This window comes from Strix aluco, chromosome 21 (genome assembly GCF_031877795.1).
Source record: "Strix aluco isolate bStrAlu1 chromosome 21, bStrAlu1.hap1, whole genome shotgun sequence".
Taxonomy (NCBI): Eukaryota; Metazoa; Chordata; class Aves; order Strigiformes; family Strigidae; genus Strix; species Strix aluco.
This window is the reverse complement of record NC_133951.1, coordinates 14,847,701-14,864,221: the sequence shown is the minus strand read 5'-3', so window position 1 is coordinate 14,864,221 and position 16,521 is coordinate 14,847,701. Positions and strand designations below refer to the sequence as shown.

At 45.1% G+C, this 16,521-nt stretch overlaps 1 protein-coding gene across 2 annotated transcripts; it reads left to right on the top strand.

Annotated features, from left to right (window-relative positions):
- The first annotated feature begins 1,132 nt into the window (after positions 1-1,132).
- On the top strand, positions 1,133-14,107 carry DUS1L (dihydrouridine synthase 1 like). 2 transcript variants are annotated; one of them, XM_074847779.1, is made up of 13 exons: positions 1,133-1,472; positions 3,029-3,137; positions 4,067-4,117; positions 5,834-5,946; positions 6,721-6,803; positions 6,975-7,078; positions 8,051-8,195; positions 8,821-8,917; positions 9,274-9,362; positions 10,137-10,303; positions 10,832-10,869; positions 13,347-13,422; positions 13,800-14,107. In XM_074847779.1, the coding sequence occupies exons 1-13, from the start codon at positions 1,236-1,238 to the stop codon at positions 13,802-13,804; spliced, it is 1,314 nt and encodes a 437-aa protein (XP_074703880.1). In that variant the 5' UTR covers positions 1,133-1,235; the 3' UTR covers positions 13,805-14,107. The 2 variants fall into 2 exon arrangements, with proteins under 2 accessions (XP_074703880.1, XP_074703879.1); XM_074847778.1 differs by having other exon boundaries at positions 13,750-14,107.
- Positions 14,108-16,521: the final 2,414 nt, after the last annotated feature.

Here is a 16,521-nt window from a genome sequence, read left to right as displayed (position 1 = left end):
GCAGAAGTAGAGTCAAGTACAACTCAAAAGATTTAAGGTAGAATAGTGATAAAGGAAGCAAGTGTTTTTCTCCTGCAATTAGTTAAGTTACCATAACTGAAGATCAGACAACTTGCCAGCAAATCAGGGTTGAAAGAAGGGGAAAAGAAGCAGGTATGTAAGGGGAAATGGAAGTGTTAATGGAGGGTCGGGGAGGCTGTGTATTTAAAATAGCATAACTGCTTCTTTAGGCCTCGGGAAGGTAGTGGAAGATGGTAGAAAAGACTCAGAAGAGCTTGAAGCTTAGCTGTTCGAAAGCAACGTAGGCTTTGCCAGTGAACTTGAAGTGTGAAAGGCTGTCAGGGGAGGCTCTAACAGACTTACAGAGCAGTTGGGCTGTACATGGAACCCTGCTTTGTTGGTAGATAATGATTTTGAGTTTTTCCCCTTTGTGGAAAAAACATTTAAAGCCCTGTGACTAAAGTTACGTGGATGTTTTGACTGGAGCAGAGATGCCGCACTTCTGACCTTCGGGAAGGTACGGGCAGATGAGAAGAGGAAATCCTGCCCTGCGCTCACCCCGGCGGCGCTCAGCAGCTTTACAAAGCGCTGCAGGAGGGACGGTTTTGTCACGTCTGTGACACTTTCTGGTTCAGCCGGGTGCATCCCTTCCCCTCTGACACCAGGGACGGGTGAGACGCCCGGCGCAGCCCGAGCTCTTGTGCTCAACGGCCGCTTCGCCCCGGCCGACGGGCAAAACCCCGAACGCGTCCCGGGACTCGCGCGCTCCGCGGGGCTGCGGGGCGGGCCCGGGCCGGGCACGTACCGGCTGGCAGCGGCCGCGGCTCTCCCGCGCCCGTTCCCCGGCGGGGAGGCCGCCCCTCAGGCGGGGGCGGGGGTCCGGGCCTCGGGCCTCGGCCGGCTCGGGAGGTGTCCGAGCAGCGGCAGGCGCCGCGGAAGGAGCCTGCAGAGCCCCGGCCGGTGCCCGCCGCCGCGGCGCGAAACCGGGGGAGCGCGGCCGCCTCCCGCCGCAGGCCGCGCCCGCGCCTGCCCGGGCTCCTCCGCGCGCGGCCCCCGCTGGCGGCGGCCGCGGTTTCCGGGGGGGCCGGCGCGCGGCGACACGGCGGAGCCGGCCGGAGCGAGATGGCGGTGGCACCGTCCGGCCGCCTCGGTGCCCTGCCGGGGCCCAGCCATCGCGCCCGCCGCGGGGCCTCAGGCGGCTGCTGCGAGCCCCGGCGCGGCGGCGCGGGCGGGCGATGCCGAAGCTGCGCGGGGAGGCCTTCTGGAGGGAGACGCTGCGCAGCGCCCACTACGTGGTGGCGCCCATGGTGGACCAGAGCGAGCTGGCCTGGAGGCTGCTGAGCCGCCGCCACGGCGCCCAGCTCTGCTACACGCCGATGCTGCACGCCCAGGTCTTCCTCAGGGACGCCAACTACCGCCGCGAGAACCTCTACGGCGAGGCCTGTCCCGAGGACCGGCCGCTCATCGTGCAGGTGAGCGCCGGCGCCGCCGGCGAAGGGCCCGGCACGGCCGGGGGTCGGCGGCGGCTCCGGGAGTGGCGGCCCGGCCTGGCGGGAGGAGCCTCCCCGAGCGCTCCCGGGTAGCGCTGCGGGAGCCGCTCGGCGATGCCGAATGCGCCCTCGCCCCCCTCCGCCGGCCCGGCTCTCTTAACGAACCCAGACGTTTTCCAAGTGCGGATGAGTCGGTCTCACCCGCGTTTTACGGGAGTTCTATAGAATGACAGAAATCTCATTTCCTTCACCTAGATACCGCTGACAGAGCTTAGCTCACGAAGATACGTGTGGTTTTCTGTTTATCCCTTGTCTAACAGAGAGCGTTTGGTGTCTTAACCGCGGGGGCCCGGGGCACTGGGCTTCTCTCAGGGGTTTCAGTTCTCTACACCTCATCTTCAGAGATAGACTCATCTTCTAGAGTCAGGGGTTGTTCCAGATCTGATACCACTCGGGGAGGGTCACATTTTTGTAGTTCTCTGTAACCATGAGGTCAATGCTTAGCTACAGAAAAAGTATGCAAGGAAGACAAGATGCACTTTTCAGCTTGTGTTGCTTCTCCTTCTGGACTACTGTGTGAGGTTCAGGTACTTTCCTCCACTCCGTCCCGAAGAGGGAGGGGGGCCCGCGGAGCTGGAGAGTAATGGAGGGAAAGGCAGTTGGCGTGAGCAGAGGAACGGTGTGATTTCCACATGTGGAGCAGTTAAACGGATGAGGACTCTTCACCCTGGAAGAGAAGTGTCTCCCCTGACTGAGAGGAGAGATGAGAGGAGTCTGTGAAAGTATGACGGGTCTGAAGATGACGAATGGGAAATGAGTGTTAAGTAAGGGTGGTGATAAACTGCAAAATTCATTACCATGGGACGTACTGGATGCTGAAGGATTACATGAATTTAGAAAACAAATGAAGGAAAACTCTACTGAGGGTCCTTAGGTACAGGAAATACCACTTCTGCTTCCAGAGTCCTTGATGCTTTCCAGCTTCTGCTGTTCCCTAGCTGTCTGTTGTTGAGCATTGTCAGAGCAGGATGAGGTGGAGCTTTGGTCTGTCTCACTACAGCTTTGTATATTCTCCTTTTTCTGTGGGAGGTAGTTTCTTTGTGAACTCATTTTGAAGGCAGTGGTGCTTATTGGTATCTACAAAGTTTGAATTGTCTCAGAACCCAGAGACACCACAGGTAACTCTTCTTCTGCACCACCTTGATGTATTTAAATGCTACAGCTGTTTGCTCTACAGGAGATTTTAAGAGTTCCTCCCTCATATTCTTGGGTACTACACGTAAAATAGTCTACAAATATTTCTTTGCCTCTTGAATGCTCATCTTTCTCATTTTGTCATTTGAAGGTTGAGGATCTTTAGCTGGTAAGTGTCACAGGTTTTGTTTGGGGTTTTTTTGAGGAATGGTGTTTGTTATTATTAACTGTGCATATTATGCCTATTTTCTGTAGCAAGTAGTTACTTCATAACTATGTCATAATGTGTTAGTACTTGAAGAAATCTATTGCCTAATTATTCTACTTTTCTTTGTCTTTCTCAGTTCTGTGCCAATGACCCTGAAGTGTTTGTCCAAGCAGCACTGTTGGCTCAGGATTATTGCGATGCCATAGACCTAAATTTGGGTTGCCCCCAAATGATTGCAAAGAGAGGTATGTGCAAATATGAACCCTGGATAAACAGAGAAATGGTATGTTTCAAAGTTGAACATTGGCAGTAAAACATCAAGAGGACCAAATTAAGCCTTGGTGGCAAAGGTGGCTGCAGTACTGCTGAAGTCAGACTTAGTTACACCTGCTTTAACAGGTAATGCTTTAAGTACCTAAAGTAGAAATTAGATATACTAATAATTCCAACTTTTCGTGAGTGACAGCTCTTGTGTCTAGAATATCCTTCAGAAAAAGTATTTATAGCAAGAGCTCGATTTTTCTTTCTGATTTCAGTTGCTATATAGCCTAATTTTGCAAAACTGCATTTAAAATTACATCATGCAGGCACTTAGCATCTCCTATTTCCTTGATACTTGCACAGAGCTTATTCACATTAATGTGTAAAAGGGTAACACCTGCTGAATCCCCTAAAGATATTCCAAAGATAGCTGTGTTTGAAAACGAGAACCAGAGTTTGAAAATTTTGAATCCATTAGGATGCTGAGGAAGAATTTGTTCAGTAACTGCCCGTTCCTCTTCTAAAAGGCCTTTCAAAGACTAATAGGAAATCATCAGTGGTGTACAGGGCAAATAGATCTTTCAATCTGATCAGGTTTTATCCTGAAGAGAATTTTTAAACAGCTGGTATAAACCCCTGGAAGTTGAACTTTGAGCTGCCAGTGTCAATACCACCAGCCTTAGGGAGTAGCAGTGAAGGTAGGGTGTGGGGATTCATTGTTTGTCCTGTAAATCTAGGATGGCATGGGGAACAGAATGATCCAACTCCTCCAGTTTGGACAGGACAGAGCAACTCTGTGTCTGCCAGTGAGGCATCCGAGTGTCTGGATCCTTGTATGTGAATGTTTGTGAAAGCTGTATACTTCAGCATCTTACTTGTTTGTACAAGTCTGTCATATGCTATTTTGTTATAGGTCACTATGGAGCATTTCTGCAAGAGGAGTGGGATCTTCTTCAGAGAATGAGTAAGTCTTTAGAGAGGCCTCACTTCAGTGAGGCAATGAGATGAACTCATCATTGAGAGGAGGTTTAGGGATTTTGGGGGAAAGGAGGTGCAGCATGTTTCTTTGGGGAGGGTTGTGTTTGGTTTTGGTTTTTTTCTTTCTTACTGTATTCCAGTGGGACCCTCAAGATATTTGGTGGTATCCCACTACAAGCTCATGCTAGATCTGCTAAAAGACTTCAGTACCTGAAGCAGACTTCAGGTGAAAGTGAGTTGATTAAGTCCCAATCTAAGGATGACTCAGTGGCTCTCCAACTCTAGAAACAGCAGAACTCCCAGTGCCTTACTTTTTCACTGTGAAGTTCTTGGGTGCCAGGAGTCATGTTTCTGCTTGAAGCCACAGGTGGCCTTTTCTGATCAACTCAGTGTATCTTTCTATCCACACCATAGCACCTTGTGCCTCTCCTCTAGTTTGTGTAGGATGCTTTCAGACTATCAGTAGCAGTTGTGAACAGTATCATATTTTTTTTAAGAAACACATTTGGAACTGATTTAAAAAGCAAAGTTTTGATCATTGTGTAGAGCTGAGAATGTGCTTTCACTCCACTTCAAAGCAAGTGTCTGAACTGTGAAGTTAGAGTCTTACTTCTGTTTGCATTCCCTGTGGTCCAGGGAATCTTGAATGATGTTTGGCACAACGACACTGCTGAGAACATGGAAAGATAGTCAGTGCTTCCCTGCCCAGCCTGCAATGTGGTTGTCAGGGCACTTTTCTTAGGAGTGAAAGATGCAAATCAGAACAGCCTCAAGGTGAGAAGAGAACCCAGGTCATCCAGTTGGGTGAGAACCCAGGCTCTCTAGTAAGAGAGTTGTCTTATTAGGATATTGTATCAAAGGCAGGCAAAGCTTCCTCTTCCTCCTTCTCCCCCAGCCTTCTTTAAAATGATGGAGTACTGTTTTCTGTTTGCACCTGTATACACCTTGCTTGTTCCTTTGAAAGGGAAGTACCTATCATCAGAGCTCCTAGGATTTGGATTAGAAGACAGCAGGTGACTTCCTACATGATACATCCAAGCTGTGGAAGAGAATTTCAGGCACGCCATTGCTGCATTCTCCTGCTTGGTGTCTTCATTAGCTCTTTTTAGTAGTTTTCCGATTCTGAGCACTGAGTAAAGGCTGTGGGAGTTTAATATGTTGTTCTAGATTTCACCCAGACTCTGTAACCTACATTTACTACTTAATTGGGTCCACAGCCTACCTCAGTTGATAAGCCTCTGCTTGCCATGGACAAGACTCTACTTGTGATGATCATTTGGGTGATAATTTGGAATGAAGCAAAGCATCTCTTGTAGGAAAGGTGGACAAACGAGTGTTAATGTTGGCAAAGTAGTACAGTAGTCTGTGATGATAGTAAACCTGTATCAATGATTAAGATTTGAGGGGGGTGGTCCCTGAAAGTGAAGGTTTGATGCAGTGGAAGCATGAGGGCTATTAAATGCTGACTATTTTATGCCTTCTTGTTAGCATGCAGATTTTGTGCTTCATGTTTTACTGTTACTTGATTAACTTGTTCAATAAGGATCGCAGAGGACATTGCTGATTGTTTAAGCTGTGAGAACTGCATAGCATTAACTTTTCAGGCTTTTTCCATACTATACCCAGTATCAGATCTTGAGGAGAGTAGGCACTTTTCATAGCATTGTGCAGCCCACTTACCTGTCTTTTCAATCTTTCCCAGTTTTACTGGCTAACGAGAAGCTCTCTGTTCCCATCACATGCAAAATCCGCGTTTTCCCAGACATTGACAAGACAGTGAAGTATGCACAGATGCTGGAGAAGGCTGGCTGCCAGGTAAGGAGGCAGCTGCTCCCTGTACTGTTGCATTGGACATGTGTCTCTATGTAAAGCATCTGATGACCAGGTCTTGGCGTACTGTGGAGGTGAATAGGCTGCCTTGTCTTACAGACAGAGAAAACGGGGTGCAGAGAGATTGTATGTACTTGTAGTCATAGGCAGCAGGTCAATAGTATGAGTAATGAGTATGAGTACTAGTAAGACATGATGATTTCAGAGTCTCTCTTATAATCAGTGCACAGTGCGGCATCCTTCACTGTGGTTGAGCATCTCAGTCTAACAGTGCTGCAGGAGGCAGTGTGAATGCATGAAATCCACAGGACTATAGAAAAAAGTATCAAAAATGACCACCACTAGTGAAGAAATAAGCAGCCTTCTAGGAATTTAACTCCAGTTAAATTGGAAGAGTCAGTCTGTAGTTAGAGCTAGCACTGAGAGTATTCAGGCCTTCTGCTGAGGAGCAAGCCAGGTCGAGATACCACAGATTCCAGAGTGAATCACAAATGGGAGCCAAGGCAAAAGGAAATCTGTAGGCTCGCCCAAGATACGATCTTGTCCTGCTGCGGAATAGCAAGCTGAAAGAAGCCCAAGTCCATGCCATGGTAGGTGAGTTGCTGATGTTCTCTGTGATACCAAAGTCCCTGCACTGTTGAAATAGCAGTGGGAATTCAGTGGCATCCTTGAAGTGTATGGGGTGAAAGGAAGTTTTTGTCAGTGGATTTATTCCACTGGTTCATACACGTGAAAAGTAAATCTACCTGTGTGTTCTAGCTGCTGACTGTGCACGGCCGCACTAAAGAACAGAAGGGACCGCTTGCTGGCGTGGCATCTTGGGAGCACATTCAAGCTGTCAGGTTAGTGAGCAGTACCAGTCTTAGTGGATTTCTGCTAAGACGCTACGAAGGTAGATTTTAAGCAGAGTGTGCAGTGGCATTGAAGAACAAGCACATTTGTGTGACAGGAGTAGAATTTCTAGCTTGAGTCTAATTCTCAATTTTATGCATCTGTTTTATTCACTGGTATAGAAAAGCTGTAAGCATTCCTGTATTTGCAAATGGAAACATCCAGTGTCTCAGTGATGTGGAAGAATGTATCCGTAAGACAGGAGTGCATGGTGTCATGAGTGCAGGTAAAGAAAATGAACTTCTACTCATAATAGATGAGAATATGAACTGTTTCCTACTCTTAGCAGTCTCATATGTATTTATTAAAGCATACGTCAGACTGACCTGATGAACAGCTCTGACTGAAAGCTGAGTGGCCATTCTCTCTCCTGTTGTGCTGGCCGTCTCTCACCAGGGCCAGGAATCACTTAGGATTTGTAAGAATTGTTATGTTGGACTTGTAGCACCATTGAGTGGACAGCTCAAGTCTAATTACTCGACAAAGGCATATGGGACTCCTGTTGTCCTGGAATATTTTCATGACATCTGTTAACCAGTGGAATGGTTTTTGAATGGATATTGATGCAGTAAGTGTGTCTGCTGACTAATATTCCTGCAGATGGTTCTTGTTGGGTTGAGACGAGAAAGAATTGGCATAACTTCCTACAGGAAGAGCTAGGATAGACATCAGAAAAAGCTTTCCATCACTCACACAGTTAAAACAATGAAACGTATTTTCTGGGGGGTTGTAGAATCTTACTTTTAGAAAATATTAGTTAACAAAAGGCTTGTGAAGGTAGTGGAGAAAAGCATGGTGAGAAGCAGTATCTGTAAACTTAGGCCAGACAGATGTGAACACAGACGTAAGGTAAGACACCCATTGTCCAAGTATTTAACCACTGGGCAACAAAAGCGGTGATTTCTCTATTTATTAATTTTTGTTCTGTTTTTGTGTCAAGATTGGATGCCTTTCTGGAAAATGTACTTTAATTAGAGACAAGTTATTTGGCTCAATTAAGAATTGTATAGTGAAATATAGTATCCTGAGGTCAAGCTAGACTTTTATGGGCCCTGTGTTCCTCTTTGCAAGTACATGGGTGATGTGTCTGTGACTGGCTGGTGGAGTCACAACAGAACTGATCAAGCTCCAGAGCCTGGATTTTGTTTTCTGTTTCAGTCCTGAAATGAAAGTTTGAGTATTTCTTTTCATTCCCTAGAAGGTAATCTTCATAACCCAGCTTTGTTTGAGGGCCGAAACCCATTGGTGTGGGAGATGGCTGAGGAGTATCTGGAGATAGTGCAGAAGTACCCTTGTCCATTGTCTTACGTTAGGGCTCATCTCTTCAAGCTCTGGCATCACACGTGAGTATCTCCAGAGAACTCTTAATGTTTTCAGGGCTCATCCTGCTTAGCAAGTCTCTGGCTTTTCTGAACAAGGATTTGTTTGGCCAGAACTAGTATGCTGCAAGGTTTTCTTTCCTGGACCTGGCTGGAGTGAATCTGGGCCGAGGCCTTTACTCTTGATGGTGTATCTGGGAAACGGGGCTTGGGGAATGAGCAGGTTACCACAAGATAAGCTGGGGTGTGAGCTCACAGCACATCACCTGCCGTGTGGTAACTGCCCACACGCACACACGCACTTTATGGCAAACATGAGTTAACTAACTCCTTGTTCGTTGTGAGGCAAGCTGTCTTGCATTTACTGTGGAGTAAGAGCATGGCCATGGGCAGTTCCCGAGGAGCAGCTGATGCACTGTAAGTTCATGTTAAGCTTATCTCAAAGTACCTTGGTCGTGTGCCAATTATTTATTTGGAAAAGAGGAGCAGGTATGTGTGCTTTTCCCTGGATTTAAAAGATAAGCTTCTACCAAAGGCAAGTGCAGCAAGAAAAAAATCTATCAAAAGCTTTTATAAAGACATTTTTAGTTGATCTCCTCAGTCTAGCAATAATGAATAAATATGACTTGATGTTTGGGATTTGCCTCAGGCTTCAAGTTTACCAGCAGCTGCGTGAAGAATTAGCAAAAGTGAAGACTCTAGAGGGCATTGTAGATGTCAACAGGGAGCTGAAACTACGATGCCAGGTACCAAGATGGGCCCTAATCTCCCAGAACAACACTGTCCGCACTTGGTGGGAATTTATGATGTATGTCGTGCAGTTGATGTCTGTTAGTCACCTGAACTTTGTGGCTTACCAACCTTGATATTGGTACTTTACTACAGTAGCAGCCTCTTAAGCCTGTACAACTTTACATGGTATGAAGTTGAACTAGGAGTTACAAATCTGCTTCAATTCATCTGTCTTAGTAGAGGTTTTTTGCCTGTATTTGACTGTCAGTAACTGTTAGTTTGAATTCCAATTTGTGGTTTCCTGGAGTTTGAAGTATTATTGAGTATTTCCTGAGAACTCCATGAAACTGACTGTAACTCTATGCTGCAGGAAGAAATAGCTAATCAGAAAGAAGGAGAAAAGCCAAAAGAAGGGTTGCCTTTTTTCCACTGGATCTGTCAGCCATACATCAGGCCAGGGTGAGTTATCTGTTCCAACGTGGGCAGGTACCCGTAGGCCTTTCCCACCTCTACTGTCGTTACAGAGCCATCCAGTTCTGGTCTAGGAGCTTACATTCATTTGAAATTAAGTGAAGACTTCGGATAATTTTTATTCTGCTTTGTTTTTTTCCTGGTTATTGCTTTGTTTGTGGGGATGTTGCTCATTGTATGCATCTTCTCCTTTAGATCCTCCTCAGATTTCTCTCTCTCTGGAAAGTAAAAACCAAGAATTCCACTGCAGCTCAGAAAGAGAACCTGATGTGCAACAAATATGCTACCTGACAGTACTTTATTGTTATATGTAACACAAATGCTGCTGGCAATTGCCAGGGTAGCAAAGATGGGAACTAAATTGTATTCTATAGAGGATACTTGTGCTGTATGGACAAGCTTTTCAGATAGCTTATTCCCTTTCTGTTGTGAAAGTTGGGCTGAAGAAGAGAACGGGCCTGTCAAGATTTAATACTTAAGTAAATATTTAAGTAAAACCTGGGAATAACAGGTTAACTAATTTAACTGGCCAACTTTCATTGACTTTCCAACCGATGTATCTGACAGTGTGTCTGTTAACAGCCAATGTTAACAAAGAATTTAGGTTTTTCTATTCCACTTCTAAGGGCAATGACACTTCCTTGTAATTTAGCCATGATAGAAAGGGTTACAGTATACCCAGATTTCTGTAAACCAGAATAGTTGCCAGGGAACACCTAGTTCTTCCCTTCAGCCAACTTATGACAATATTTACTGTTTCAGGCCAAAGGAGAGATGCAAGGAGAATGGAGCCAGTGGGACTGAAAAAAGTGTGAGAGGGAAACGTGCTCTAGAAGAGGAGGAAGATGGAAATTCTGAGCTTCTGTCAAAGAACAAACAAAAAAAGAAGTTAAGAAATCCAAATAAAAGCTTTGATCCATCTTTAAAACGTAAGTTCCATTTATATGTTCCATAAATGCATGGAAAGTTGGTGATACCACATTTGACATAAATTGCCACTATGTATTTTCTTTGTTCATGTAGTTGTAGAAACTTCTTTAAAAAGAGGGGGGATTATCGGGAAATTTCAGCAGTGGGCAATGTGATTCAAATTATGTTCATTAGTAAAGAAAACAAGGATCGAAGACGTAGGTCACTGATCCACTATGAGCATCTTTTTTAGATCAACATGCTTTACAAATGAAATTGTAGCTGTCACTAGTATTTGAAATTGAAATTTTGTATTCATTTCAAGCAGATGTCCTCTATTACACTTGAGGATTAAAATTTTCTGTGTTTGGATTTAGCTTAGAAGCACTTAAAAAGTCAAAGTATCTTCACCTTTGCACTGTTCTTTGAGGTAGTATTTTTATTTCAAAAAGAAAAGCACCAAGCTTTGTCTGATCCTGATATTTTTTAAAATTTACTTATTCCACATAAAAATACAATTGCTGAAATCGGGTGTCTCTCTCTTCCAGCCAAATATGCAAAATGTGATCAATGTGGAAACCCTAAGGTAAGTCAGGGCCAGTGTCCATTAAAGCATTTCCATTAAATGGAAGTGACCACGCAGCGGTCAGTGGCTCAATGTCCGGACGGGGATCGGTGGCGAGTGGTGTCCCCCGGGGTCTGTGCTGGGACCGGTGCTGTTCAACATCTTCATCAACGACACGGACAGAGAAGGCCCCGGGGAGACCTTATTGTGGCCTTTCTGTACTTAAAGGGGGCTTAAAAGAAAGATGGGGACAGGCTTTTTAGTAGGGCCTGTTGCAGTAGGACAAGGGGTAATGATTTTAAACTAAAAGAGGGTAGATTCAGACTAGATATAAGGAAGACACTTTTTACAATGAGGGTGGTGGAACACCAGCACAGGTTACCCAGGAAGGGCATAGATGCCCATTCCTGGAAACTTCAAGGCCAGGTTGGACGGGGCTCTGAGCAACCTGATCTAGTTGAAGATGTCCCTGCTCATGGCAGGGGGTTGGACTAGATGGCCTTTAAAGGTCCCTTCCAACCCAAACTATTCTACCACTCCAAATCCTAAGGTAGGTCCAGGGCAGTGTCCAGTAATGAACACATTCCAAGTCCTGCTGATACGTAGGGGGAAAAAAAAGTCCATACTTACACAAAAGCCTCTTAGCTATTAACTGTAACCAGTCTCTGAGGTGAAGGTGCTGCACTGAGATCACTAACATATGTAGGTTCTTTGAGATCATTTGCCTTCCTTTCCAAAAAAGTGCAGACTTACGGCTGCTGAGGATGTTTATTGGCAAGACAGTTGAGTGAGTTAGATGAACTTCCCAAGATCTCTTGGAAACAAATCTCCAAACTTCCAGTAATTACACATGCATATTCTACTGTGAAATTAGAAACAGAACCCCTCTTGCTAGGGTTAGTGGTGGGTGGTTTTCTTCTGAAAGGATTGAGAATTTGAATAACTGGTGTTAGTGGTGTACTAATACAAATACTTTAAACATCGGCGCAATATGGTCTGTAGTGAGTGTCAGGCAGTGGTCTGCAGCTCTGGTTTTTGTTGGGTTTGGATCTCTGCCCTTAATCAGAACAAGAATGAGCACCTAGTCATTCTCAGCTCTGTTTTTGATAGCAGATTAACAGCAATGTTCACCATTAAACAAACCAGCTGTTTTCCAGGTTGTATATAGCATGTATATTTGAAACTTCAAATATTTGATATTTGGAAAGAGTTCATTGGGGTTTTTTGTTTTCCCTTGGAGAGGAGCATAGCTGTTTCCTTGACAGGTAGATGTTGCTGAGCTAAGTGAGCAAAGTGTATTTATTGCTGCTAATATACCTGTCCATGCAGATGTACAAACAGTGTAAGATGCAAGGAATAATTTTGTGTTCTAGCTGAAAAAGTGGCATTACAGGTATGGGGAGGAGTCAGGGACATGCGTGTGTGGTGTTTTTCTCTCTTGTAACACACTTACAGCACCTTAGAAATAGCAGCCATCTGGGACTCAGTTTGGAGCTGCAGCTACAGAAGAAAATGTTCTTCTTGCTGTGTTCATTATTGGGAAAACATTGAGCATGCATTGGCCCGCTTTCAAAGCCATCCTGTTTCACAGCTAATCCAGGTGACAGCTTGGTGTGTCAACCATGATTGTCTGAAGCTGGGCTTAGTCTCATTTTTGTTTTGCTCTTACATCAGTGTAATGTTGCAGGCAGCCCCTGAAATCTTGTGACTGGGCCCGTATCTTTTTTTTTCCCCTAGCTTGTGTGTTTCTAAGCTATGTCATGGAATGGGGGAAGAACAAAAAAAACATTTCAACCAAGAGCTGCCTAAACATGAAGGCATTTTTAATTGGGGTGGAGGGAGACAGGCCAAACAACAAAACCCCACTTTCCTAAGCGATCGCTAAGCACGTGTGAGCCAAAGCACCACAGACACTTGGTCTATTATAGGCAAGTTGTCAGTTGTCTAAGACTCAACTGCTGCTGTCCCCTAAGGGTCATGTTATATTTTAATATATACTAAGGTATATTTTAAGCTGCAAGTAGGGAAGTAATTGCTGTGGTAACATTTATTTTAGGCATAGCTGCAGATGGCAGCAAGCATGTCACGCACCGTGTTTCACATACGACTTCTCTCGCAGAGAACTACAGCAAGCTCACCTGTAACAAATGTCATCATTTGTTCCAAAGTGCTTATGGCACTTGCCTGCTTGTGTTGTGTAACTCAGGCTGCCCAACAGATTACTGATGTTGAAGAAGTTGAATGTGGAATTTTTTTGTTTGCTTGTTTTGGTTTTTGTTCTCTATGTGCAAACAGTTGATAGTTGGGGCTTCCCCACCCCCCATGACATCAGCTCTGTCATCTCTGTTAGACTCGGGTGTAAATGCCCAATATACAAGTTCATGGTTTTTTCCAAAGGTCTGACTGTGCAGAGCTGTATTGTTGTTGCTTATTACAGTAAACAATAATCATTTTATTTTCACTGATACAAGCTTCTTTACACCCCCATTCCAACCCAGGGCAATAAATGTGTGTTTAACATGTGCCGAGGATGCTGTAAGAAAAGAGCATTCAAAGAGACAGCAGACTGTCCAGGTAGGTGCAGCTGCCCTTACACGTCACTGAGCAAATGTCTCGTCTCCCATGTATGTTCATGCCTTTAATCTCTGGTTTATGGGGTGGGGGGTGGGGGTGTTAAAATCTACATACTAAAAATCTAACTAAAATTTTATAGTACAATCTTAAAAGTCTGTTCTTCCTTCTACGTACGGTGTTTCTTCTGCTTCCAAAGCCTTGGGATTTATAGTTTCCAGGCTATGAGGATCCATTCTTTGTAACTGTAAGGGATGAGCTGTTCTGTTTACCAGTGCAGTCATCTCATTTCAGTTGTTTTGGTTTTTTTCCCCATCCTTGCTTCTTCAGGTCATGGATTACTTTTTAAGACCAAATATGAAAAATCTCTTTCATGGCAGAGTAGTCAAAGAGTAATTCAAAACCCAGAGATCAGTCGGAGAGGAGACGCAGAGGTGGGGGAAGCTGCTGTACTGAAGGAGGCTGGTGACGGCGCAGTGTGAAGCTCTGGGAATGAATCGTTCAGGAGCTCCTGCCAGGCCTCTGCTTCCCTGGGCCAAAGAACACGCCGTCTCCAGCTCACCCTCAGCTCTGTGAACTTGTTCCACAGGTTTATTTTAAGTTCTGGAAAAGTTTTATTTAAGTAAAAAAGCTGCTTACTCAGGGAATTATCCTGCATTTGAAATAAAAAGGATGCAATTAAATTTCTCATGCTGTGTTTTAAAGACTGAAAATGCTGCATTTTTGGGTGGGGGCAACCTCTATAAGCTGCCATCACAATCTGCCTCTTGTGTTCATTAACCCTTTATGTCTGGTTTTTAATATTGGGGAATAAATGTCTTGTATTAGAACAGCCTCCTGGCACAGTAAAAATAGCAGTGTCAGACTTCTTCAGTAATAGAAAATGTGTCACATTTGTCTGAGTTTCAGCAGGCCATGTTTTCAATGCAGAAAGGAATTGAGCAGTACTTTGAAAATGTGAATGTAAAACTGTAAAATGTTGCTATAACCACATCATGTATTAACAGTTACGAGTTATATATAGTATGATAAAGCTTAATGGGCTCCCATGAGCCAAAGGTTGGGGGGAGAATGAAATCTCTGTGTTAACAGAGGGGGTTGACTGAAACATGCTGTTAGAACCAAGTCCATGAACCTTTCCCTGCTCAAAGTCTCCTATTTAATTATATGATCATTCTTTCTCCTTCCCACCTGATAAATTCTGTGGGAAGTGTTGTCAAAAACCAGATGCAGGTCCACACATGCAAGACCCCTACCTGGCTTTCACCCTTCCCCCAGGGACTTTGTGTGTCTCCTGGGCACTCAGTCAGTGCAGCCTTCCAGTGTTGGGTGTGCTGTAAAGAGTGTCGGCAAACAAAAAAGAAGAAAATCAGCAGTGGTATGCAGCTGTAATAGATTGAAGACCTGGAAGTCAAGCCATCCCATCATAAGCTAGAATAAATAAATAAAGCATAGCTCAGCTTTAAAAATTTAGCTCCCTTGGGCCTATTTCCTGAGTGCTGTTTGTATCAGTGAGTGCTTAGTGACGCTGCTGCAGCGCACGCTGCCGCTCCCTGCACCGGGGCGCGCTGACAGCAGCCGGCCTGGTCGTGCTCCTCGTCACAGGTGGCTACTGGGGGTGGGGGGGGGGGGGGTAAAACTGATGGTGCACTCCAGCCATGCTTGGTTTGGCAAAGCTGGCACGTAGGAACAAGCCCTATAGAGCACTAGAGCCTTTAACCATAAAATTAGCAGGTCTTAAACTACTGTTTCTTCAAGGGAAGTGGAGAAAAGAGAAAAAAAAAAAAGAAAAAAAAAAAAAAGGAAGAACTAAAAGCTTGGGGGTGTGTGGGAGAATGGGTATGAGAAAGAAGGAAAGAGGATGTGGGGCAGGGGGAGGATGACAGAGTTGAGTGCCTGGTCTCTGTCCTGAGCCATTCCTGCCCGTATAAAATTGCTTGCGAGCGTGTCAGGCTCCAGCGGGTGTAGGTGCCAACTACGGCGCTGTCCCAGGGACCTGCTTCTAGCAACTCAAACCTCTGCTTCACATGCCCAGACCATCAGGAGCTTTGGCGTATGTTTAAGAGCATGCCCTGCTTGCTAGACTAAGTATGCTTGTTTTAAGCCAGGACACTTATTTTTCTGGAATCCTGATTGCAGAGATTCTTCCTCTGCCTGTCAGGGTTTGTCAGATACTCCCTTTTGGAAGTTACACTGGGTCAGAAAGGAAATGAACCGGATGCCCAGCACCCAGAAGACTAGGTCTGCATAAAGCACTGGCAAAGTGTCATCTCAGCACAGAAGAGCACTTGCCTTGGAAAAGTTTTCTGAACAGTAATAAACCAAAAATCAAAAGTGCATCAAAGGTCAGAAAGCAAATGTAGCACCATGCACTTCTGAAAATAGGGACAACCCATCCCTGTCCCACCCCAGTCAAAAGAGGTGCTCAAGACTTTTTTTTTTGTTTTAATGACAGAAACACAGCACTTTCAGGAATCAGGAGATAACAGCATGCCCTGATTATTTTTAAACCATTTTTAACATGATTTTTTTGACTTCTCAACAACTATTCCATGCTTGTGTGTGTGTGTTCATGCAGGCATGTGTACACACACCCCCTCAAGCCCTGGCAAGATCAGTTTATATTTCCTAACCTGCATTACAAACTATGTTACAGTTTACAGTCATGAGTTCATACATGGACGGGAACAGTATCCTGAAAAAGCACCCAAAACTACTAGCAGCTGTAGACTTATTCAATCCGTGGAGAAATGTTCTCATTCGAAGCATAACAAGCAAGTTAACAGATCACCAAGCAGAGCACCCTATGTGGAGCAGAGGCCTTGGCCCACCCTCACGTCACTCACCCTTGTGCCCACTTCTCGTCTGTGTTCCCATTTTCCAGGCTGTTTCTGCAGGCACCTCCCCTATCCCATGATCACACACGTCTTCAGTCTCTTTGGAGACTTGTCTGCATCCAGCTTTTATCCAGCTGTTCCCACTCACTCACACTAAGTCCTCTAGAGGGACTGCAAGAGGTAAGAACGTCGTATCCATTCGGAGGCTGGACTTAAATCCTGCCTAACATTTAGTTGTGGCTTTCTACCTATTTTAACAAGTAAA